At 33.3% G+C, this 16,915-nt stretch overlaps 1 protein-coding gene across 1 annotated transcript; it reads right to left on the bottom strand.

Annotated features, from left to right (window-relative positions):
- Positions 1 to 852: 852 nt before the first annotated feature.
- On the bottom strand, positions 853 to 3,560 carry LOC139483989 (uncharacterized). Its single transcript, XM_071267708.1, has 3 exons — positions 3,359 to 3,560; positions 2,278 to 3,160; positions 853 to 1,675 (listed from the first exon to the last, which is right to left on the bottom strand). Exons 1-3 carry the CDS (start codon positions 3,558 to 3,560, stop codon positions 853 to 855), a joined length of 1,908 nt encoding a protein of 635 aa, XP_071123809.1.
- Positions 3,561 to 16,915: the final 13,355 nt, after the last annotated feature.

Genomic DNA, 16,915 nt, shown 5'->3' with positions numbered 1-16,915 from the left:
TTGTACATATTGATTAGAAAATATGTTATTTCGTTTCCCGCGCTTTCATCGCTTCATTGATTTCTGGTGTAAATAAACAAAACCAGAAAAACAACTGAATGATTAGAAGAATACAAAACTCACAAGGTGAGCAATATGGTTTCTTGTGTGCAAAGAAGCCTACATCAAGCATCACGGTATAGTTATCGACAAGGGTTACAGTGACCTATAGTGTCAGCTTTTACAAGTTTACTGTTGACATCCCATAAATTGTACTGTGCATTATACAGGTTGGGAACAAACCCTTTATATGGTGATTATACCTGTATAGAGGGATAATCCTTCTATAGAGGGGTATTTTTGTTTAGACTGGATTTAAATCAAAATAGGGCAGAATGGCATTCTCTACTTATTATGGCAGTAACCTGAAACAGTTGATGCATCAATTGATGTACTTCTTCTTCTTCTTCTTCTTTAGGTTTTCAGTAGTCCTTCAATGATCTGGCGTGGCCTATATATATATATATATATATATATATATATATATATATATATATATATATATATATATATATATATATATATATATATATATATATATATATATATATATATATATATATATATATATATTTACAATATTTACAAAGACAAAAAACAAAAATATTTGGAAATAAATTTGAGGTGCGTAATTTAACTTTTTTTTTTTAAAAAGGTGATTTAAACTATGTACATAGGCTAATAATGAGTTGGATGAATTTGTGGAGAACAGCTGGCGTGAGCTGTTTTCTAAAAGTGTCAACTGTGGCGACAGCGACTGTTTGCATTGGCATAAGTTCCATTGAGTTATGGTATATGGAAAAAAATGAATATTTATATGTATCTTTTTTGGTTGAAATGTGGTCTAAAAGTATAATTATGGTTTTTGCGGGTTCTACTGTCTGATGGTATAGCTACGATTTGATGTACTATTTTGTAGAACATTATTAATCTTGTGCGTGTTCTTCTTTCCTGTAGAGTTGGCCAGTTTAGGGTGTTTATCATATCTGTCGGGGTACTGATGTTATGGTATCTGTTACAGACATATCTGGCAGCTCGCCTTTGGACCATCTCGATTTTGGAGGTTTGTTCAACTGTGTGAGGGTCCCACACTGAACATGAATATTCCAGTTTTGGACGGACTAGTGCCAGATATGCCTGAGTTTTAATGTTCTGACATGAGGTTTTTAAGTTTCTTTTTAATAAGCCCAGAGATTTGTTGCCAATAGCTATGATGTTGTCTGTATGTTTTGACCATTTTAGGTTTGCTTGAAGTGTAATGCCCAGATATTTAGCCGAAGAGACAAGTTCCAGTTTGTGATTGTGGTGAATATAGTCATGTTTAAATGGGTTTTTCTTCTGTGAGACTGTAAGGACTGTGCATTTGTCTGGATGGAAAGCCATCAACCAGTCTTGCTTCCACCTAGCAGCTGCATCTAAATCTAACTGGAGTGCATCACAGTCACTTTGAGATTTGATGGTTTTGTAGATGATACTGTCGTCGGCAAACAGTCTGAGCTTACTGGATTGTAAGTATTCTGGTAGGTCGTTGATATATACCAAGAATAATACTGGGCCCAGGACTGTGCCTTGAGGGACACCTGAGGTGACTGGAGCCAGGTCAGATGACTCTCCATCCAGGACAACTGTTTGTGTTCTGTCATTTAAAAAGGCAGCGACCCAGTTGAGTGTTTCTTTTTGAATACCAGGAAATACATGTTAATGATATTGGGCGGTAATTTTCTGGCTTGTATTTTTCCCCTTTTTTAAATGCTGGTGCTATATTGGCGTGTTTCCAGTCTGTTGGTGTTATGCCAGTTTCAAATGATGTTTTAAAGATTAGTGTAAGAATTGGAGCTGTTTGATCTTTGAGTTCTTTTAATATTCTATCACTGATGTTGTCTGGGCCAGTTGCCTTATGAGGGTTTATGTTGTGTAGTAGTTTTTTGACACCAGGTAAAGATATTTCAAGTGGTGTTATCACAGGGTGTGAGCTAGGACCTTTGTCTTGAATGGTGTTATTTGATTCAGTTGTAAACACTGATTGGAACTGTGTGTTGAGGATGTCTGCCTTTTGCTTTGTGTCTGCTATTAACTGTCCTTCTTTTTTTAAGGGAGCTACACCGGTGTTATCAGTGCGCAGCGATTTTATGAAGGAAAACAGTTTTTTTAGGTTTTGACTGATTGTTACATGGTTGGTCCGGTTCATTTATTGGTAAATCCAATATCATTTTTTCAATGTAACCCCAATATGCTAACCTTTGTTCTTTTTGTACTTGTTTTTTCAGATGTTTGTACTTGTCTGCATACTTGGTGTTTTGTTTCATTTTATAATATAATTTATTTTTCCTATTTATCATTTTCCTAAGGTTGTTATGAATCCAAGGTAGTCTGTTTTTGTATGTTAGGAACTTGTGTGGGATGTTGTTTTCCACTGATTGCGTAAGATTTGTTTTAAGTGTGTTCCACATATCATTTACATTTGTTTTGTCCTGTAGGTTTTGTAGATCATTGTATGTTTTTTCTAGATCTAACTTTATGTTATCCCAGTTAGCTTTATTGTATTTTAGTATTTTTCTGGGTTTTTCTCTCACCCTGCGTAACCAGATGTCAGGTTCTACATAGACAATGTCGTGGTCACTAAGGCCTATTGGTGGTAGTGTACTGACTTTGTTAATGTTAGAAGGATTATTGATGAGTACTAAGTCCAGGATTCTTTCTTTACGTGTTGGTATGTTAACTATTTGGTGTAAATTATGATCATAAAGAAGTTCTAAAAGTGAATTATGCTGTTCTTGATCTGGTTTCCCTGGTATTACTTCAGGGACAGACCAGTCAATGTGGCCTAGGTTGAAATCGCCACCTACTAATATGTTACTGTTTGAAGTTTGATTTATTCTACTTAACGATAAGTCTAATTGTTTTATGGAGTTCCCATCATCTGATGGTGGCCTATAATAACTTCCAACTAGCAGGTTTTTTGGACCCGATATGTTTATTTGTGCCCAAATGATTTCACAGTCAGTTTTTAGTTCTTGGATTTCTGTGCTAATAAATTCTTTGGTGACTGCAAGTAATACCCCACCATAGCTTTGGTTGTTTTTACTTGGTGGCCTATCAGTTCTATAGATGTTATAAAGATCTGTTGGGAAGTATTCAAATGAGGATGAGTTTTTGTCAAGCTATGTTTCAGTACCAAGGATGATATCTGGTTTTGCAGAGTCTATCAATTGTAGAAGTTCTGTTTTTTTTTTATTTCGGATGGACTGGAAATTAATGTTAAGAACTCTAATAGGTTTTCTGTTTTTATTTGTAGTACGCTGTTTCTTTTTATTTTTACATTGTTTAGGTATCGGTGATGATGTGGCTTTTGGAGCACCTGGGCTCCCTAATACTGAGTTGTCATTTAATGTGTCATATAGATTTGATGTTTCAATAGTCGAGTGGTTAAACAGACTAGTTGAGAAGTTGGGCATACCACATTGTATGCATTCCCAGCTGATGTTACTGGCATTCATACATCCATAGTGTTGAGGTGACATTCCTTGACAATCAATGTGATACCAAACATCACAACTGTCACAACAACGTGCTTTGTGTTTCCATGTAACAGCCTTTTGACATGTTCCGGCCACATAGGACCTGGGTTTGTTTCTGTGTCAAAGGCATTACTTAATTTAATATGCACATGCTTAGTTTGATGCTTATCTGACTAAATATAAAATCTATTGTTCACCATGATTGAAAGCTGTGATGATCAGGTAAATTCTACACACTTATGCCTGACTGAACAGAATTTCTATTGTTAGATTTAACATGAAATTTAAAGGTCAACTATACCTTTTGTTGTTGATCAGGTGTTCAGATAGGTATACAATAGATTGCAAGTTTTGTAACTTTAGCAAAAAACTGGTTATCCCAATTTTTAGTAAAGTGCATATATTGATGCATATAATGCTAGAGATTATAGCCAATATAACTAGAAAAGGCCATTTTGCCATAATTTGCTTTAAATCCAGTGCAAACAAAAAAAACCCTCTATAGAGGGATAATTCTATCCCTCTAAAGAAGGATTATTCCTCTATACAGGTATAATCACCATACAGATGGTTTGTTCCCAACCTGTTATACACCTTATCGCTAATCCCGGCTGACCCGGCCGCTTGAACTTTTGACGTCAACAACAATCACTTTTCCATTGTGGCGTCAGATATTTTGTTTTATGACGTCAAAATTTTACGGGAACCTGTGTGATATCCACTAATGGCGGACAAATAGCGATAAGGTGTATTATCACTGAGAAACAATTATGAGTTACCAAACTTGACAATGCATGTTAATAAAAAATCAAAGCTAAGTGTGCAGACAAAATAAGAAAAAATGTCCTTAGGTGAACGACTTTATATCAACATAACTGGATACAGATGTATGTCTAACCCCTCTATAGCTGGACGTCCTCGACTAGAGAGGAATCTCGACTATAGATGATATTATTATTGAAGGCAGCAAATTATACGATCATATCTTATTTCCTTCAAACCAAAAATACTTGCAACACAGCTGTCTCCCAAAAGATGTTCGGGGTAGACAGCTTGATGTATACTCGTACATGATGATTCTTTTGAGTTGTCAGAGGCAGATTTAGAGGGCGGTCCAGGAGGCCCCCCCCCTTTTTCTCAGAAAATTTGGTTGTTGGACCTGGGACTATTATAGTACATGTATAAGCAGTCATTGTCAATTGATATATCAACAGCACTGAGAACTGCATTTGATATGTCTGATTTCAATTTATTCACATCATCAGGTCTTACAATTAGTACATTTTTTCATGATGATATAATTACTATTTGGTTAATTATGTAGGGAATCACTGAAGCATGACGGGAGAAGTCTCCCCCCTTAATTGTCCTAGCTGACCTGAGAATCTGTCCCTTTTCAACCATTGACGTCATACAACAATTACTTTTCCATTGTAGCATCAGCAGAGGCGGATTTAGACTTTGAAATTTATTATGAGCATTCACCTTTCATAAACTTTTAACTATTGTACAGGTAGCTACATCTTCGCTAGCCAAGAGTTACGATCCACTCCCGTTCTCTTCACCCTTGGCGGATTGAGCTAACATTTCGGAGACACAAGGTAAGTATTTTTATTGGTTGCAGTAGAAGCTCGCTGCATCCAATCTAAAAGCGCCTATAACATGATCACGTGTAAATGTAGAAAGTGTTTGTAAACAATTGCCACGTGTTTATTGTGCAACAAGTCTTACCACACTAAACATACGACTATATTTAGTGACAACTCGAATATTTTTAATCAACCAATAGCAGTTCCTATGTATGTTTCATGCACAAATGCATGAATGTTGACGTATATTTTCGTTCCCGGCTTTACCAAGTGTGTAGAATCTAGACGTGATTTTACCTCCAAATTGAAGAGTTCAAGTGCTACCATTGGTCAAGAATAATATATTCGGAATGGGCGTGACTTTAATCTTCCGATAGATGGGGCAAAATTGATATCACAAATGTTAGCTCAATCCGCCAAGGGTGAAGAGAACGGGAGTGGATTGTAACCCTTGGCTAGCGAAGATGAGGTAGCTACAATTGTTGGTTTTTTTTTAATATTAACTTCGAATTCCTAATCCTTCCACGTCTTTATTAGTAGATGATACACTGCGGTTAATACGTAACTATTAGAAAGTCTGTATATAACATACCAAAATAAAGATCCTTATACATTTGTATAAGCACTAAGTACCTTCTTATACATACAAGTTAAAGCTAAAATGATTGACACATATCACGCCTGGATATATCTTAATATATATAATACGGGGCAATGTCCTTAAGTGATTAACTTGAAGTTGCAACTCTTTTAGTTCAATAAGTTAACCTTTCATTCTAATTACAATCAAAATAGTTAATTTAAAGTGTTTTAACAGCAAGTGAATGGCGAAGGAGTTTATATTTATCATTCCTCTTTGCGCATTATTCGTTAATGGTAAGGTACTGTTTTCCTAATTTGACAGATATTTGTATCAAATTTTTACAACTTTAATTAAGTCTGCTTCTTCTTTTAATTGGAATAACAATTTTGAAGGCAAAGAGTTTGTTTGTTTAAAATGAAATTATGTATGATTTTCTCAATTCTATTACATCACTGCACTCTCAAATTTTTGACTTTACAAAATATGACGTGATATTCATAATGTTTTATATGGCTTTGATTGGTTTGTTCGAAGCCAGTTGAAATGTAAGATTTCAGTCCAAATCATAAGTTCCTCTTTTTCAAGTGTCAGTTGAAATTCCTTCTCTTCATTGCGGTCCACCTATTTTGCTGACCAACCTATTTGATTTGATTTTTTTCTAACTGTTTTTGTGAATCAGGCCGTTAAATGTTTGAATATAAAACAAGCTTTTATTACTGAAAATGATCTAAACACCAAGACAAAGAACTTGTCCACGGTATGTATTTGTGCACTTACATTCTGTTAGAATGTTTGTTAATTCATAGAAGTTTTAACGCATTACATATCAATCTATCCAAAGGTAAAAGTGAAATGAAATATTTGTTTTTGCTTTCAGCCACATTCACATGCACTGGATCAGACTGGGTGTTGGATGGGTCTAAATGTTATAAAATCATTTCTGGCAGTCCGGAGGATGGTCAAGCTCAATGTAGCATCGAAAATGTAGGTGCTGCATTGATGTTAGCTCCAACAAATATAGCGGCTATCAATATCGGTGCTTTGTTGTAAGTAGAGGCTTGTATTTCATGTTATTAAGAATATCGATGTTTTGGTGTGTAAACATTCAGAGCACACAACAAATGCATGTACTAAGTCAACAATTTTATTTTATATCTGCTGTTTGTACTGTTGTTCTGCCCTGTATTTCATTTCTCTATTCATTTTTTTATTAATTTTTATCAAGCTTAAGCATACATTATTTTTTAAGAATAATCTTAGCTATGCATATATATTTTGACAAATCACTGCTAAAAGGTTTATAAGCAGTCATGAGAACCAAACTTCACAAACAGTGCCAATCTCGTTAATTCAAATGAGTCCACAGCATAGTTCCCAATTGCTTGAAACAGCCCAACATGGCTGTCGAACGAGTTTGAAAAAAAACGGTGGTCATAAGACGACTGAATTATCTGGAAAAAAAGGGGGGGGGGGGTAAATGAAATTTCGATTTTAGATCCAGATAATAAAACTTCATTAATATTAAGTCGCTAATAATAAGTCCCTGATCAGACATGAGGTTTTGGATAGTTGTGGTTAAACAAAACAGCGTGACGATGTCTTGCCAGCAAACAAAAGATGAGGACATAATATTAACCTTCAGCTAAGTGAATGATATTTTAGTCCATTTTTGTACGTGATGCGAAACAGTTTTTCAGTTCATTGAACAAACAAATTATTGGTGCAAATTGATGAGTAAATGGCACTGACGTCGGATTTTTTTCCCCGAGGGTTTTACCGACCCAGTAGTCATCATATCTGTGTTGACATTTTAAAGTATCATTGATATGTTCATACTTATGAATTAACAGTTTACAAAACTTTGAACTTTTTAAATACTGAGACTTTTCTACCTCAGGAATAGATTACCTTAACTGTATTTGGAAAAACCTTCAGCAAATTTTGGTCCTCAATGCTCTTCAACTGCTTACTTTATTTAGCCTTTTTTAACATATGTTTTAATCGAGCATCACTGATGAGTCTTTTGTAGGCGAAACACTCGTCTGGCGTAAATACAAAATTATAATCCTGGTTTCTATGATGAGGTTATTAAATTTTAAATGGTATATGTAAAGAAATGAGGATACATATATTTACAAGTATATTTAAATATACTCATTTTGAAATGAAGTAAATCGTGACAATTACAGGTCGTGGAAACATTTTATAATTTAAAAATTGAAGCGCTGATATATCCTGTTGACACAAAAGCAGACAAAGAAAAAGTAGTAATTAATATGCAAAAGGCACCTTCATTCATTAGGCTATATAGAGATATATTATGTTTGAGGACCACTTTATCAACGTATGTTGCATAAAAGAAAAATTTTATATAAAAATATATACTTAGTCAGTATCGCTGAATTTCATCCAAACGGTTTTGTACTTTTTTTCATCTTTGACCGACATTGATACAAGAGTATGTGTGCTTAGGAACAAATGTTATGTTCTGCATCATAAATATACATATTGGACCTCAACTTGAAAATGAGATTAATTGGATAGGGACAGAAATGTGACCTTGCAGCATACATGTTACACCTGTGGTGTTCGAAAAAAGGTGTTACAAAGGTTCTTGGCGTACATGAATCGTGCCTCTCTCACTACACGAGGCATTAAATTTCACGTCCCTATTCTTATAAAGTGGTGCATGAAATTACATCCTTCACATTCAAACTGACGTCAAATTTAAGAAACCATTCACTATCGACCAGTAAAAGACCAAGCATATTTCTATTCCCCAGTCATTCTCGGGGTATGCACAAGTTAGAAGTCATAGCATGCATGCAAGTTAACTTAAGTTGACCATGCATTCTTGGCAATAATCTTAGTGACCAAACACGACACGGCCTCGCTTGGATGTGTTCTAAGTCAGCATTGAAATGACAACGATTTTAAATACTATGAAAAAAGTGTTGTAAGCCCGATCTTCGTGCGTACAATACTTATTGTTTTGTTTTTTTAATTTTCATCAGCTACTTCGGGGTCATATCAGTATATTATTATAAACCAGAAGAAATCAAAATAGATCAGACAAAAAATGGTTGTCAACGACCCTTCCCAGCTATTAATTATTTATTAATTGGTTTTTACTATAATTTTTTTTCAGGGGGAGATGCAGTCTTTTTGTGTTCCAATCATAATGTGTTGGTAAAGTAACCAACCTCTCTATTCACAAAAAAATATAAAACTAATATAAAAAGATGAGCAATATCATCTTGTACAATAAGGTTATACTCATTTATGCATTGAAGTAAAACAATATCTTAACAGGATTTTGCAACATATTTCAACTCTGAATGATACGTAAACGAATATGAATTGGTGTTGGTAATTGCTGTAAATCTGTTTGAAATGCAACCAATATCAGTTACAAAAATACATTCGTATCTCTCAAAAATTGCAAAATAAGTTATAAATAATAAACTTGTTTATCTTTACCAGTAGGAACAATAGTAAAAATATATAATCCTAAATAATAAGTCTTTTAATTTTTAACAAAGACGATAATAATACATAAGATTGAAGGTTGATTCAAAAAAGATTTGAGTCGCTGGATATCATGTATGCACTGGTTTAAATGTTTTGATTGTGCCCATATTAGTTTGTACGGAGAAAAATGTAACAGTTCTTTTCCATTCGTTTGATGTGTTTGACCTCTTAATTTTGTCATTTGATTAGGGACTTTTCGTTTTGAATTTTCCTCGGAGTTCAGCATTTTTGTATATAAAACTTTAATTAGATGTGGATACTGAAAACTTAAAAAAGAGTTATTGGTGAATTTACAATCTCAATCGTTAAAACATTGTACCAAATTTTTCAAATCTTTATACCACTATTCCACATACTAAACTGAAAGCTCGACTGAAAGAACTCGTCCGCTTATATCTCTTTAACAAAAAGGGCACTAGACGTTTTAAATATCTAGTTTTGGGCTGGAATTCACCTTACTTTGTGAAAAATCATACAGAGTCAAGGAAAAAATATACGGACGACGGTATCACTGCCATACTGGACTTTTTAATTGACAAAATATTTGTTGAATTTGGAGGTTTGGTCTTCAAACAGACTATTTAAATCCCAATGGGTACCAATTGCGCTCCTCTTTTTGCAGATTTGTTTTCATATTCCTATGAAGCAGAATTTATCCAAGGGCTTGTACAGAAAGGAGAAAAGAAATTAGCTCAGTCTTTTAATTTGACCTTTCAGTATATTGATGATGTACTATCTCTGAGAATAGATTCAGTGATCACTTACATTTAATATATCCAAGTGAACTTGAAATTAAAGATACTACCGACACTGATAAATCTGCTTCATATTTATACCTTTTTTCTCGAAATAACTACTGATGGTAGGTTGAATACCAAAATTTTTGACAAACGCGATGATTTTAATTTTCCTATAGTCAACTTTCCATTTCTGTGTAGCAACATCCCTGAGGTACCAGCATATGGAGTATATGTGTCTCAATTGATAGAGCTAGTTCAAAGTACGTTGATTTTGTTGAACGAGGAATACTGCTTTTTCAGAAGTTGTTAAGACAGGGCTATGAATCAATCAAATTTAGGTCATCACTCAAGAAATTTTACGGTCGCCATCATGAGTTGAATGGCCATTATGACAAAAGTGTGTCAGAAATCATATTTGATATTCTTCATCAGTCATAACAACCTTCCATCATTACCGAACTTAACAAAGAAATAACACGACGGGTGCCGTATACGGTGCAGGAAATGCTTACCCTTCCGGAGCACCTGATTTCACTCCCGGTTTTTAGTGGAGTTCGTGTTGTTTCTTAATTATTCATTATAACTGTTGATGTAAATGTCCTTTGGTTTTTTTAGCCTTTGTTTACTCCTTGGTTTTGATTGTTATTGTCTTTAATGAAACGAGTATTTTTATATAAAGTAACCATCATATGGAACAAAAAACTAAATAAATGACATATGGAAAAAAGTAAAATAACAAAATTAACGCACTCCAAGGAATTTAAATATATATTTCGGATTTCTTATTGCTAATTTCAGATTCTTAAAAAGTACAGTTACATACCTTCTGGCGTGTACATATTTTAGTTTATTCTATAATACTAATTAAAAGCTTTTTTTAAGAATAGCTAAAATTAAACTTTTAATTAAAGTAAGGCAGTATTCAGATGTGCTATTTGAATTGTTAACACAATTCTCATTGGTTTAGTTTAATTTTAAATACATTAAAACTACAAACAAACTTTTAAAATTTGCTTTTATTAGGATGCACTACATATGATATATATATACTCAATTTAAGACGGCGGTTGACGCCGGTTAATATTCACGAAAAAAAAAACATGTGTTGTTGCCAAATTTACTTTCAAATTAAACTAGTGCTAGTAAAAGTTTAACCATAAAAATACCAAATATCGAGGAGAATCCAAAACGGAACTTTTGTTTCTTTAGATTTCGTTAGCAATTTTTTCACAAACACATTAATTAGATTTTTCACGGTGTTGAACAGTTTTGATCAAAGGGAGGCGTGATTTGCATATGGCCCAAAATGGTATGAAATTGACGTTTAGTTGGCACTCTGAGAAAAGACAGGTTTTACAGCATTATAGCGTCTCAAATGTCTATTCAATTTCAAATATTAATTTGGAAAAATCAATGATTCAAACTTAGCTTCATTTAATTAAAAAGTGTGAGGACTTGAAATGTCAAGATCTTTTTTCAATGCAAAACAGGATATTAAATATATAATGCTGAGCTATTGAATGTTATCTAGCTGTTAGGCGTCGAACCATAAATAACATTTCAAGGATCTATTGTAGATTTACATGTATTATTAGAATTATTTAAGAAACATGATTTTCCATTGAAATTGGTATGTAGGTATTTATATCAATACCGTTGCCGTTTCAGCCGACAGACCTGATACAAAAGATGACGTATCATAACAAAAAATTATTAGAAATATATAACAAACTAAATTTGGGCCTTCTTCGTTAATGTCGTACGTAAATTTTAGCTTTCATTACTTTTTTTCGACGTTTTATTTTAAATAATATGGAAACAGTCAGGTCTTACTTTTTAAATTTGTTATAAAACCCGCTGCCCCTGCAGTAGCGTCAAATTGAATTAAAGTTAATCGTAACGTGTCTCTTCAATAACGCATGCTTTTTGAATCATATAAACAGTTTTCGTGTATTAAAACATGTTTTCAAGAGAACTCCGTGAAATGTCAAAGACTGGAAATATTGTTGGATTTTATCGACAATGTATTTTGAATACTCTATTAATATGTATTATTCATATTATTCTCAAATGTATGTATATTAAATCTTGTCTATTTGTCAAGGTCAACGATCAAGGTAATTTTATAGCAGTTATGTATAAGGCAGTGATATTTCCATTTAACGTGTTACCTGTGAAATTATTTTTTTAAATACGTTGTCCTGATGTCATTTTCTTGTATGAGGTCGGAACTAAAGCATCTGTGAATAGTACTAAGTCTTCATGTTTTATTTATTGAATGAGTTATAGATAAAAACGTCTGCAGTGTGTGTTTCTCTAGATTAAAACATTTTACCTTGATGTTTTTTCTTTAATCGGGTACTAGCTAATTATATCACAAATTTAGAATATAATTTTATTTGTTCATTGATAATAAAAGTAAAATAGTGAAATAATAATTTGCTTTTTAACAGCTTGTATAGTTCCATTTTGTCAAAAAAAGCTAAACAAAACATGGATGATGAATTATCTACTTGTAAAAGAATATACCGACCTCGTTGAATCTGTATATGCATGTTAACTTCAATTAAACACCTCACTTAGTAATATATAACTCATGAATTATGCATGTTCAGTTATTAAAAGGAACAGAATGAAAACATTAAAAATAATGTGAGGGTAAGTATTTTGATTGACTGAACCCATTCACATGACTTCATTGATATACAGGTATATATGAAATTAAACATGCCTATAAAATCCAATTGCACGAGCTCGCTTTATATTTAGATCTCTATTTATGTTTACATCGTTCATATATGTCATCGGAGGTAAACTCGATAGCTAATTAGATGGCGTTTAGACTTAAATACATACTAAACAATGAAACATATTATCGAGCCAATGCCTAGTTAATTGTTTATTTCAGCCTTTTTATGATTTGAATAAATGGTTTGATATGTTATTTATCAAATGTATCAATTTGAGTCAAATCGTTGAACATTAATTTCAAATGAGCTTTTTTTTCAATTCCATGAGGTATGTATTCAATTTAAATGACTAAAATTGTCCTCTCTGTCGCTCAGCTATATCTCGTCTGCTGACAATGGCCAGAGGCTCCTGACTTGGGTAAGGCGCAAAAATGCGGCTGGGTACATGCATAGATCAACGATTTGCATCTGTTCATTACCAATATAAATTGTTGAGGTAGTCCGCGGTAATCACACCTTCAAGAAATGCATACCACTAGATTTTTCACTATTCTTGTTCAATCTCAATTTGTTGCACCGGTTAAGAGCAATTTATATATCACGTTCTTTTTCAGTCTATAAATCTATATCATAGGCGTATAACAATTTACTGATATGTTCGCTTTACACTTGGATATCTCTGTTCAAATCTTTAATTTAAACAGTCATTAAAGTCATAAGAAACCTCAAATTAAAAAAAATAATGCATATGATTTTTTATAACTCAATGGATAGTTTTAATTATAAAACTTATGTACATATACTTTTTTCTGAAGAACATTCTTTAATTTATTCATATTTAATAGTTTTTTTAGAAGTTTACTTCATATTTACCGTATGCAAAGTGACCTCAGTGTGACCCATCTCGTAAAAATCCGTTGATCGCAATACGCATAGATGTCCTTAAAATAAACTATTATCTGAATTTACATGTTAAACACGTGCTCAATTTCCATGCTTTTTTGTTGCTTTTTTGTTGATTGTTGACAAACAGGTGACAATCATTAAACTTCGGCTTCAAAACACGAAAATACCTGCCATATGTTCACAATAATACTGACCGATTGAAAAAAAATGACGATTATACGAAATGTATGCAAAAAAAATGAAACATTCTTGAACAGAAGACTAAGTTTATGATGTTTGTATGCATTGGTTCAAGAATTGGAAGAACATTATTTTTCACCGGTCACTCGTTTTTTTATGACTTTAATGAAGAACGAAAAAGCGTTAATGAACGGTCCTCTCCCTGTGGGACACCATTTGTAAAAAGGAACCAGTTCGTTTTCAATTCGTTGATACGCACACAAGATTTAGTGTTTTCATATAAACTGCAAGATAAAGCGTTGTAATTGTAACCATCTATTTTTGTCTTCAATGCTCTTCACTTCGTACTTAGTCCTTTCTAACATTTTTGATAAGTCTTTTGTAAACGAAACGCGCGTCTGGCGCAAAAAAGAAATTTCAATCCAGGTATCTATGATGAGGTTATTTTCATTCCAAAATAAAGGTTTATAATGTAGTAAATTGCGATCGATAAAATCTAAAGCTGTCTGCAAATCAACGAACATTACTTTCGAATTAATCACATTGTTTTTTACTAATACTATTAATATGTTTAATGTGAACACATGGTACAAACATGATCTATCTTTTTTTCGAACAAATTATATAAACATATTCAAGGTTATCTGCTATTTAAACTCGAACTATAACACTTGACTACTACACAAAGCAGACGGATACCACGTTAGTTTAAAGGAATTTGTTTTTGTAATTGTTTACCTTTTGGAATCGGATAACAAATAGCCTTTCCTCACATTGAGGGTTATTTCCCAATTTCGAAACATAATTGGAATAACTTGTGTAACACAGACATAACATTATTACTCTTAATAATTTCATTATGCTAATGTGCACTGCCTGGCAATTTCCATTCCTTTAAATTAAAACCAACCTTTTTCACTTCGAAATTATTTCATTATAATTTTTGTATTGCTCAACAAGAGGGTTGACCAAAATGTCTCCTTGTAACTGCTTATGTTACATATCATTCAAATTAAAGGCATCATCATAGTAAGTATAAGCGTTTATGTTTCTATACAAATTCGAGAAATCCGATTCCTACTTATGTAAATCTGCTGTTCTGTCACGCGTTATATCACCACATCCTAGATAACACCAAATTGGTACAGTGAAACCTGTGTAAACTAAGCCTCTTCGGGACTTACGATTTTGTTCGGTTTCAGCCGATGTTCGGTTTTATCAGGTTCAAAATGCACACAATTTGATATGACGGTGCTTACGAATATGTTTGGTTTATACAGGATTTGGTTTAGTCAGGTATCACTGTTTATATATTATATTTATCTTACGTCTTATCGATGTTTAGGGATATGATTGGTTAAGGGACTACACGTGGTAACTGTATATACTTGATATAGGGTGTCCTAAAACATATGGTTAGTAACATGTACCAAATGGGGTTAGTACCATCGTTCAAAACCAAAACAAGATGCACGTCTCTTCATAAAAACAACACGGTGTTGAGGGAAAATTTACAATGTTTCAACAGACCACGTAATTGGTGATGAATGATTGAAATAAGCTCACAAAACATATTCAAAGCTAGCTAGTTGTTCGTGTTGGCATTAAGGAGTTACTTCCCTTTCAAAACAAAAAAAAGAAATCTGAACGGTTTCAACAGATGAAGAAATTGATACATGTAATCATCGATTGAAATAAATTCGTAAAACACGTACAAGTGACAACTCTATGACAGATTAAATACAACGGATCACCAATGATAGTTATACAAGGCTGAAAACACATTATTTATATTATATAATTTGTCTAAATAACAGTCCAACAATGTTAGATCTGTATATTTACGGAAGCCGGGATTCTAACTCGTGCTACTGAGATAACTCACTATTCTCGACGCACTAGACCACTCGACCATTAGCTATAGGTTGCACCTTGTAAATACAGCTGTTTCTCAAACCACGCCTCTTTTGGGGAGATTTAGAATATTCATAGAAAACTAATATTTGTTTACATACTGGTTCCCAGTTATGATCTCTGTGTTCCATCTCATAGAGACATAACTTGTGAATGTTACCAATAAATATACATGTGCAATTTGTTAATATTGAAATCTGTGGTAACCTTTTATTTGAGGTAACGGTAGTTAAAAAAAAAATTAGTGTTAGTTTAAACTGTTAGAAGTTCAGGCCATATAAACGTTTGAAAATATGCCGCACAGCCCTATATTTTGACCTTTGAAAAAAATTGTAGTGCATATAAACTTTCATTTCTAGGATAAGATTTTATATAAAACTTTATAGTAAAAGTGGTACAGTTTTAGCCGTAAAAGGAGTTCCTATGGGAAATTGCATTGTCTATATTTACAGAAATGCAACATATAGGCTCTACAATAATAAAGCTTTTAGTGGCCGGGTGTTACATTTCCTCGTGAGTTTTCAGAATTATCTATCGTAAAGGATCTTACAAATCAATGCAGGATGCAGTCACAGAAATAATTATAAAAGGCTTGCACTAAAACAGAAACGACAAAGATAAGAATTACTTGCAGTATAATAATTCAAACGTAATAACTGAAACAAAAGGCTAAATCGAGAGTTAATGTCGACTTAAAAGTGACTAATTCAAAAGGCAAAGTCAAATAGTAAATGGTTAATTCAAAAGTATAAATTTTAAAGTCGACTAATGAATCGCTAATTCGAGAGTTAATATCGCCTAAAAAGATGGCATAATACAAGTACATTCTACCCAGAATATCAAATAAAAAAGTTTCAGCGTCTCTTCTCAATGGTGAGGACGCTGATGGCAGGTAATATGTAAATACATATAATGAAGTGCTTATCCCAATTGGCCATCGATAACTTTGTCCGCAGCACATGCAAATACGTAATTTCTAACGATTAAATTGATTCCCGTGACATAGTATGTCTACTCCAAAGTATCTAAAGTTGAAATTATTCCCTCGTAAATGTTACGGACGCCAAAGCTAGTTTCTTGACAGTTTGGGAATATCTATTTCACAGATGAAAGCAGATATGTTCCAGATGTCGTAACGACAATCCCGTCCCTTTTCCGCCGAATACGACCTACCGAATAAGAACGGGTGTGTAATAATATGAGCACATAACGGGTGCCACATGCG

Source organism: Mytilus edulis, chromosome 8 (assembly GCF_963676685.1).
Source record: "Mytilus edulis chromosome 8, xbMytEdul2.2, whole genome shotgun sequence".
Lineage (NCBI taxonomy): Eukaryota > Metazoa > Mollusca > Bivalvia > Mytilida > Mytilidae > Mytilus > Mytilus edulis.
The sequence above is the reverse complement of the archived record's forward strand: the minus strand, read 5'-3'. Positions and strand labels throughout refer to the sequence as shown.